The sequence below is a fragment of the Lolium rigidum genome, chromosome 6 (assembly GCF_022539505.1).
Source record: "Lolium rigidum isolate FL_2022 chromosome 6, APGP_CSIRO_Lrig_0.1, whole genome shotgun sequence".
NCBI classification, from domain to species: domain Eukaryota; kingdom Viridiplantae; phylum Streptophyta; class Magnoliopsida; order Poales; family Poaceae; genus Lolium; species Lolium rigidum.
In genome coordinates, this window is record NC_061513.1 from 119583613 (window position 1) to 119592081 (window position 8469).

General features: G+C 53.1%; 2 protein-coding genes across 2 annotated transcripts; one reads left to right on the top strand and one right to left on the bottom strand.

The window, feature by feature from the left end:
* The first annotated feature begins 374 nt into the window (after positions 1–374).
* On the top strand, positions 375–4659 carry LOC124659623 (ARF guanine-nucleotide exchange factor GNL2-like). The gene is made up of 3 exons (XM_047197458.1): positions 375–1456; positions 1546–2671; positions 3184–4659. Exons 1-3 carry the CDS (start codon positions 375–377, stop codon positions 4657–4659), a joined length of 3684 nt encoding a protein of 1227 aa, XP_047053414.1.
* Positions 4660–5031: 372 nt separating this feature from the next.
* LOC124663993 (trihelix transcription factor ASIL1-like) lies at positions 5032–8226 on the bottom strand. Its single transcript, XM_047201614.1, has 2 exons — positions 7174–8226; positions 5032–5370 (listed from the first exon to the last, which is right to left on the bottom strand). The coding sequence occupies exon 1, from the start codon at positions 8167–8169 to the stop codon at positions 7201–7203; it is 969 nt and encodes a 322-aa protein (XP_047057570.1). The 5' UTR covers positions 8170–8226; the 3' UTR covers positions 5032–5370; positions 7174–7200.
* Positions 8227–8469: the final 243 nt, after the last annotated feature.

Below are 8469 nucleotides of genomic sequence, written 5' to 3' on the forward strand. Positions count from 1 at the left end.
CTTTAGTTTTTAGATAATATGAAGACCTATATAGTGGCTGCCATTGTACATGCTCTAAGAGGAGAGCCTGACAAAGCCTAATTGTACAACGAATGCTATTTCTTGGAAAATCACACTGCTACATGCAACTTGAACAATCTGCATTCTGCGATAGTAGCATCATTTTCTGAAGGAGAGAAAAGGCAGCAGTCTAAGATTAGGAGAAGGTCACTTACCACTGGGCAAAAATAGCCACGGGCGGAGGGGGCAAGTTCCGTTCACTCCTCTCATTCATGCGCCATATTCGCATCCTCTAATCCAAAAGGCCGTAGTCTTGTCCTGCCCAAAGTAATCCTCCTCTTGATCCCGGGGTACCGAATAATCGTCCACCGGCAATGGCCAGGACGGCGGCATCCGATGACGACGACGATGGCCCGCCCACCTACACCGTGGCGCGTGGGACACGCCGTGACCCCCGGCTCAAGGACATGGGCATCTCTTGCATGCTCAACACCGAGGTTGCCGCGCTCCTCGCCGTCATCCGCCGCCGCCCAGACCCCTACACTTACCTGCCTCCAGCGGTCGCCGCCGCCGAGGAGGCCGTCTTCGCGGGCCTCATCCAGTCTCTCAAGAGCCTCCGCGCCCTCCTCTTCCAGCCTCGACACGGCGCGTGGCGCTGCTCCGACCCGTCCATGTACCTGTCGCCGTTTCTCGACGTCGTGCAGAGCGAGGAGGTCCCGCCGGCGGCCACCGGAGTGGCGCTGTCGTCCGTGCTGAAGATCCTGCGGATCGATGTGTTCGACGAGTGCTCGCCGGGCGCCCGGGACGCGATACAGGCCATCTTGACCGCGGTGACGAATTGCCGCATAGAGCGCATCGCGGAGGCCGGCGCCGGCGCCGAGGAGGCGGTGCTCCTCCGCGTGCTGCAAGTGCTCGCCGCGCTCCTCCGTGCCCGCGCGGCGCCTCTCCTCTCGGACAGCGCCGTGTGCACCGCGGTCAACACGTGCTTCCAGGTTGTGCAGCACGCGGCCAGCAGCCGCGGAAGCGAGCTCCTCCAGCGCACGGCTCGGCACTGCATGCACGAGATCCTGCAGGCCGTCTTCGCCCGCTTGCCGGACATCCGCGACGAAGCCGACGACGACTTGTCCGTCCCCTCCGCGGCAGGCTTCGGCGCGCGGTGCATGGTTGATATCTTCAACTTCCTCTGCTCTCTGCTGCTGAACGCGCCCGACATGGTCATGACGCCCGAGGGACACGGCGCCTTCACCTCCGAGGAGGACGTGCAGCTCTTCGCCCTCGTGCTCCTAAACTCGGCCGTCGAGCTGGGTGGCGAGGCCATTGGCAAGCATCCCAAGCTCCTGCGCCTCATCCAAGATGACCTCTTCTACCACTTGATCCACTATGCCACGGAGTGCAGCCCTCTGGTCCTCTCCATGATCTGCAGCACGGTCCTCAACCTGTACAACTTCTTGCGACGGTAAGCACACATGCTTTAGTGTCTCTTTCTTTCTATTGCTTGTATCAACCATGTACATACATGATGCACCATGAACCACATTGCTCCAGGTTCCTCAAGCTCCAGCTGGAAGCATTCTTCATGTTCGTGATACTTCGAGTTGGCAGCGGCGCGAGCGGGTTGCAGCTGCAGGAGGTGGCGATCGAAGGGCTCATTAGCTTCTGTCGGCAACCAACATTTGTCATCGAGATGTACGTGAACTACGACTGCGACCCACTCTTGCGCAATGTCTACGAAGAAGTCGGCAGGCTGCTCTGCAAGGCGGCTTACCCACTGTCGAACCCGATGACGACCATTCAGCTCCAGGCGTTCGAGGGTCTGGTGAACATGATCACCACCATCGCCGACAACGTCGAGGTCGAGAAGGCCCCAGATCGTGAAGCATACAACGTGGACATCTCTGAGTACCGGCTCTTCTGGCTGGAGCGGTGGGACTCCAGCGACGACCATGGCCACGAGACCTGGGTGGACTACGTCCGCAAGCGCAAGCTCAAGAAGAAAAAGGTGGCCATCGCCGCCAACCACTACAACCGCGACGAGAAGAAGGGCGTCGAGTTCCTCAAGCTCTGCCACTTGGTGCCCACCCCGCCGGAGCCCAAGAGCATGGCCTACTTCCTGCGCTACTCGCCTGGCCTCGACAAGGTGAAGATAGGGGAGTTCCTCGGCGACCCGGACGATTTCAACCTCAAGGTGCTCAAGGAGTTCACCGATACGTTTGATTTCGCCGGATCCGTCCTCGACACCGCCCTCCGCACCTACCTCGAGACGTTCCGGCTTCCTGGAGAGTCGCAGAAGATACAACGCGTCCTCGAGCATTTCTCAGAGCGGTTCTTCGAGCAGCAAGCACAAGAGGTCTTCGCAACAAAGGACGCGGCGTTCATCCTCTGCTACTCGGTCATCATGCTCAACACCGACCTACACAACCCTCAGGTCAAGAAGAAAATGTCAGAGGATGACTTCATCAGGAACAACCGCGCCATCAACTCTGGCAAGGACCTGCCCAGGGAGTACCTGTCGGAGCTCTTCCACTCGATAGCGACGAACGCCATCACCATGTTCAGCCAGGGCATCACCAGCATCGAGATGACCACTAGCCGCTGGGCGGACATCGTCAAGCGATCACGCTCCATGGAGCCGTTCACGCCTTGCGACTTCAAGCACAAGCTCAGTCGAGAGGTGTTCATCGCTGTCTCTGGGCCGGCGGTCGCGACGTTGGCCGCCATATTCGACTACACGGACGATGAGGAAATCCTGAACCAGTGCGTCGAGGGGTTGATCTCCGTGGCCCGCATTGCACGCTACGGGCTGGAGGACGTCCTCGACGAGCTCCTCTGCTGCCTCTGCAAGTTCACAACGCTGCTGAATCCCTACTCCACCACGGAGGAGACCATCTTCACTTTCAGCAATGAGCTGAAGCCAAGGATGTCGACGTTGGCACTCTTCACCATCGCCAACAGGTTCGGCGAGTCGGTGCGTGGCGCCTGGAAGAACATCATCGATTGCCTGCTCAAGCTCAAACGCCTCAAGCTGCTGCCCCAGTCAGTGATCGAACAGGAAGGCGGCATGTCCAGCGGCTCGGATCGTTTAGGCCACCGCCCCAGGTCAGATTCGGGCGTCATTTTCCCTCGTCGCACCGTGGCGCCGGGACGAGCAGGCATGTGTCCGGCATGATCGGCCGGTTCTCTCAGTTCCTGTCCCTCGACAACGCCGGCGAGTCGCTGCTCTCCGTGGGCAATGAGTTCGAGAACAACCTCAAGATTATCCAGCAATGCCGGATCGGGAGCATGTTCACCGAGAGCGGGAAGCTGCCTGACGAGTCGCTGCAGAACCTTGGCCGGGCGCTCATCTTTGCGGCTGGTGGCAAGGGCCAGAAATTCAGCACCCCGATCGAGGAAGAGGAGACGGTCGGCTTCTGTTGGGATCTCATACTGCTCGTGTCGCTGGCGAACCTTCAGCGCTTCTCCTTGCTCTGGACGCACATGCACGACTGTTTCACGGCCGTGTCCCAACTGCCGCTCTTCTCGCCATGCCCTTTCGCCGAGAAGGCCATCGTTGTGCTCTTCAAGGTCGCCGTGAAGCTGCTCCCTGGACAGCCCAGCCCCGACCGCTTCGCCGAGGAGCTCATTTGCAAGTCGATTAACCTGATGTGGAAGCTCGACAAGGAGATCCTCGACACATGCTGCGAGGGCATCTCGGAGTGCATCGTCAAGCTCATCATGGATCACGCCGGGAGCGTCCAGACGCCGATTGGGTGGAAGACGCTGCTGCATCTGCTCTCCGTCACTGGCCGCCACCCGGAGACCTTCGACCAGTCCGTGGCCGCCATGATCAAGCTCATGAGCGACGGGGCTCAAATCACGCGGTTCAACTATGCCGCCTGCATCGAGGCAGCGTTCGGGTTCGCCGCTCTCAAGATAAGCCCCCTCGAGATCAGCACCAAGATCCTGGAGCTGATGGCGGACTCCGTGAACTGGCTCGTGCAGTGGCACAAGTCGGGGTACTCTGATCCGGGCAGCAGCAACAGTAGCGGCAGCAGCAACAGCGGCTCATCCTGGCCCGAGGACGCGTCGCGCATGGGCAACCTGGCCACCAACATGTTCATCAAGCTGGCCGAGACGCTGCGCAAGACGAGCCTGGTGCGGCGAGAGGAGATCCGCAACCAAGCCGTGGCAGACCTCGGCCGGAGCTTCGCGCTGGCGGCGGCGGGTGAGCTGGACTTTGGCCCGGCGGGCTGCCTGGCGTGCTTCAACCTCGTTATCTTCGCCATGGTGGACGACCTGCACGAGAAGACGCTGGAGTACTCCCGGCGAGAGGGCGCGGAGCGCGAGACGAGGAGCATGGAGGGTACACTCGCTGCGGCGACCGAGCTGCTGGCCGACGTGTTCCTGCTGTTCCTTGGGACACTGGCGCAGGGTCCAGGCTTCCGGACGTTCTGGCTCGGCGTGCTGCGGCGGATGGACACATGCATCAAGTCCGACTTGGCTGCCGGCGGCGGCGCCGGCGTGATGCAGGAGCTGGTGCCACGGATGCTCAAGAGGATGATCGTGGAGATGAAGGACAAGCAGGTGCTGGTACAGAGAGACGGAGACGAGCTCTATGAGATCACTCACATCCAGATCCAGTGGATTGCACCTGCTCTCAAAGATGAGCTGTTCCCTGAGTAGTTGTTAACAACTATATAGTTCAGTTCACAGATAATGTTTTAAATTAACAACAGGGAAATTAGCGTCGCGCACTTCATAGGGCTGTATTACCTGTATAGCGTGCTACATATAGTTTTCCTTCCAGTGGAGCCTCGAGTTTTTCCTTCTGATGGATTATCTGCATCTGTCCATTTCTTGGTGCCAACTTGCCTGATGTGGCAGTTTACTGCTCAATTCTACAGGTTTTTACCAAGAATGTCGGCCATTCGTTGACACGAGAACAAGATTTACCAAGGTTAAATACCTGAGCAAGTACTAAGCGAAACAGCAATTAAGACTTGAAAAAAATGAATGACTTCATTCTGGGCAAATGTAGCTGCAAACTAGCAATACAAATTAGCCAAGCGTACATTGTTCAAATAACCTTTGCTGATTCATATTTATTTTTCATCCACGCTGATAATCCCTAAGTGGGGAAAATACAACAATTCTGTGACCACCACCATTTTGTTCACCATCACACAAGTAATACACAAGAAGATTATACAACGATCTCCATTAAGTGTCGACAGATTGAGTTAAATACGGAAATCCGACAACCCTAAGTATCTAAAGTTACTAATGGAAATTAAGGCTACCAGCCCTTGCAGATCCAACTATCACATGAAACCCCCATTATGTGTATGAAATACCTTGCACGTCCAACTATTGGCACAAATCCCTGTCATGTTCCTGCATCACCGAAATAAATAAATAAGTCATCTTCCATGTTCAACCTCTGGAGTACTTAAAGTTTACAAAACATAAACCATTATTCTAATGATGAACCATGTATGCAAAAGGATAAGGCCCTTTTGACCTTGTTAAAACAATATGAGCATGACGCGATAGTGGTAATATTATGACACTTATGCAAATTTTCACCACAACAGGGATTTTAACAAACCGTTTGGTCAACATTCACAATGTGTAGTGGTACTCCCAGTTGGGTAGATGAATGATATTAATGGTACTCGGCAAAAGTTAGGAATCATATACATACATTAAAAATGGGTGTAGTAATAATAGACAGTCACGGTAGGTTTCATGACACATTCAAACGTGTCTACCATACCCACACAAAGCAACAAGCTCAAAGGCTCCAAGAAAGACTGAAAATTATATATTCTAGTTCCAAATGAAATTGATTCACACATCACCAAGGAATTAAGAGCACCTACTAAAGAGCAAGGTAAACTAAATACTATATATTGTAAGGAACAGGAGATGCAGTATTTGAACCAGTGCAAACTGGAGCAGCTATCTAATTGAGCAGGCAAATTGATAGGAGAAACTACAAAAACATGCGTACATTTCTAGTTTGAAGTGCAAGTGCAATCGCTGGATAACAGAGTATAGCTCCAATTCTGATATGCGTACTGCTAAGAAATTTCTACTTTCCTGCCAACTTGTACAAGAACAACTTCCGTCTATGGAAACTTAAAACTGGCTCGCGAAAGTACTTATCCCACTTTAAATCGTGAAACTTTTATGCAATATTTGACTGATACTGAGGTGACACACTTCTCAGGAAGATACTGGAACGTTTCATGTCCTAAGTATGCATGCTCATTAAGTATAAGCAAATGACAGCTTCCATGTCAGTTCTCCAAGATGTAATAATATATATTGTGATCTTTTTACAAAGGTGAAAATAATTCACAATTAGGGAAATTAATCTAACAAGGGAAAAAGTGCCAAGTTTGGTAACATGACAGCCTTAAATCAAGTTCAACTAGTACCATATAGACATAGATAGAAGTCTGCAAATTATTGATTCAGGGTGTGTAGAAAAGTGTCTGGCAACATAATATTGAGCCTTCCATATCCAAGAACAAGTCAATATACAAACAAGAAATTCCGATGTAATATATCTCCCTATATCTCAAATAAAAATTTTAATAATCCGATGACAGAACACAGATCGAACTTAGCATATATCTCCAATAAATCAAATCAGATATCATTCCCATGTAGCACTGAGGGTAATTTCAAACCAAGGTCTGGAACTTCGACACATTGCCCCTTATAATTGCCATAGTCATTCACTGCTCTTCGTCGTCTTCAATTTACTAAGGCAATTGGCCATGTCTTCTCATAGGATTTCATTTTCCTATTCTTCTACCACGCCACATAACTTTTGAGATAACATAGATAATGAATACTGTCTAAAACAAATTTGCATCTAATCCTAAATGCAGACCCCACAAAATTATAAAGGGCATCATATCAAGGCTGAACTGAATATGCTAATATCGGTGTATAACTAACTGGCATATCAAGTACAGCTGGTGACATGTATTTTAGTTTCTTCAATGATGTGTCCAGTTCTCATCATCAAAATAAAGATAGACATCCATCATGAGAAGCCGTTCGGCAGACGGAAAAAACAAGGTTTGCTCAACATAGGACATGAGAAATATAACATAATCTAAACACAATGCTACATGACATGATTTGACCCTACAATTTATCTGCTTGATTGAATGAACTAACCTCATTTGCAGAACTTCTAGGCCAGGGCTAAGGAGAAGCATCCACAGCGCCATTGGTCTGCATTTCAACACCATTGTAATCCCCTAACCTCTTGTTATCATCGCCCTCCTCCTCTGTATCATCCTCCTCCTCGAGACTAGCAATCTCCATTTGTGCTCTTTCCAAAGTTTCTCTCCATCTAACTTCAAGGTCTCTTTGCATATCGCTTCGCATTCGTTTCAACTCCGCCATGTGCTGCCTCTTGCTACTCTCCACCCTTTCGTAAACCTCCCCAAGCCTACGGATTGACTCTAGGATCACCGCAAAATCGTTCCCCTTCACTACACCAGGCTCATCTGTCTGGTCTTCCCCCAATTCCGCATCTGGGCCTGAATTCCCTGGTGCTGCTCTGCTACATCCAGCGAGCACAAATTCACCAACGTCCACTCCCCACGACTGCCGCGGCACTGGGCGTGTGTCACGGCGGCGCTTCACGATAGGAGCCAGAAGCAGCGGTGGCGGCGGCGGCGCCGGAGGGCTCATGAGGGACAGCATCTTGTCGAAGTAGACCCACTTGGAGGGGGAGGGGCGGTTGGAGCGGTGGGCAGCGAGGCGGGACCTCTCCTTCTCCTTCCTGAACATCTTCCTGAGGGTGTCGATGCGGTTGCGGCACTGTGACTCGGAGAAGTATCCCGCAGGGCGGGAGTCGGCGGCGGCTGCGAGGCGAGAGACCTCGGCCCACTCGTCGGCGCTGAGGCTGCGGCGGCCGGCGCAGACGAAGCGTTCGCCCCAAGCGTCGAGGAGCGCGAAGGTGGAGTCCTCCGTCCACACCGGCGTGGTGCGCTGGGCCGGGGCCGGAGCCGACGGCGCAGGGCGGGGGGCGAACTCGAAGCCGAGCGCATAACGGTCGGTACGGCGACGCTTGGAGCGCGGCGAGGGGGAGGGGGAGGAGGACGGTGATTGAGAGGGGGAAGCAGCGGCGGCGACCGGCGGCGTCGGGTCCGCGTCGTCGTCCATGTGCCGCGGCTAGGGTTTGGGTTGGAGCTGTTCGGCGAGGTGGATTGGCCGGAACGATTGCGAGTCCGGCGAGGTTGGAATTTTGGACAACATCGCGCGCGCGCGATTTTTATGCATATGTCGCTCACCAGGTTGTAGCAGTTACAACTGCCGCTTTACAATAAGGTGGGGAATTTAACGCCCGTCGGATTAGATTTGTGCGGCAAGATCGGCCAACAAACATAATCAGGACGATAACAACAACAACAACAACAACAACAACAACAACAACAACAACAACAACAACAACAACAAGCTAGA

Bases quoted from the DNA above. Each gene is read 5' to 3' on its own strand.
- LOC124659623 (XM_047197458.1), top strand. From the start codon at position 375: ATGGCCAGGACGGCGGCATCCGATGACGACGACGATGGCCCGCCCACC. The intron at 1,457-1,545 runs GTAAGCACACAT...ACATTGCTCCAG, and splicing joins CTGTACAACTTCTTGCGACG to GTTCCTCAAGCTCCAGCTGG. The intron at 2,672-3,183 runs GTGTTCATCGCT...CGGTTCTCTCAG, and splicing joins AGCACAAGCTCAGTCGAGAG to TTCCTGTCCCTCGACAACGC.
- LOC124663993 (XM_047201614.1), bottom strand. From the start codon at position 8,169: ATGGACGACGACGCGGACCCGACGCCGCCGGTCGCCGCCGCTGCTTCC.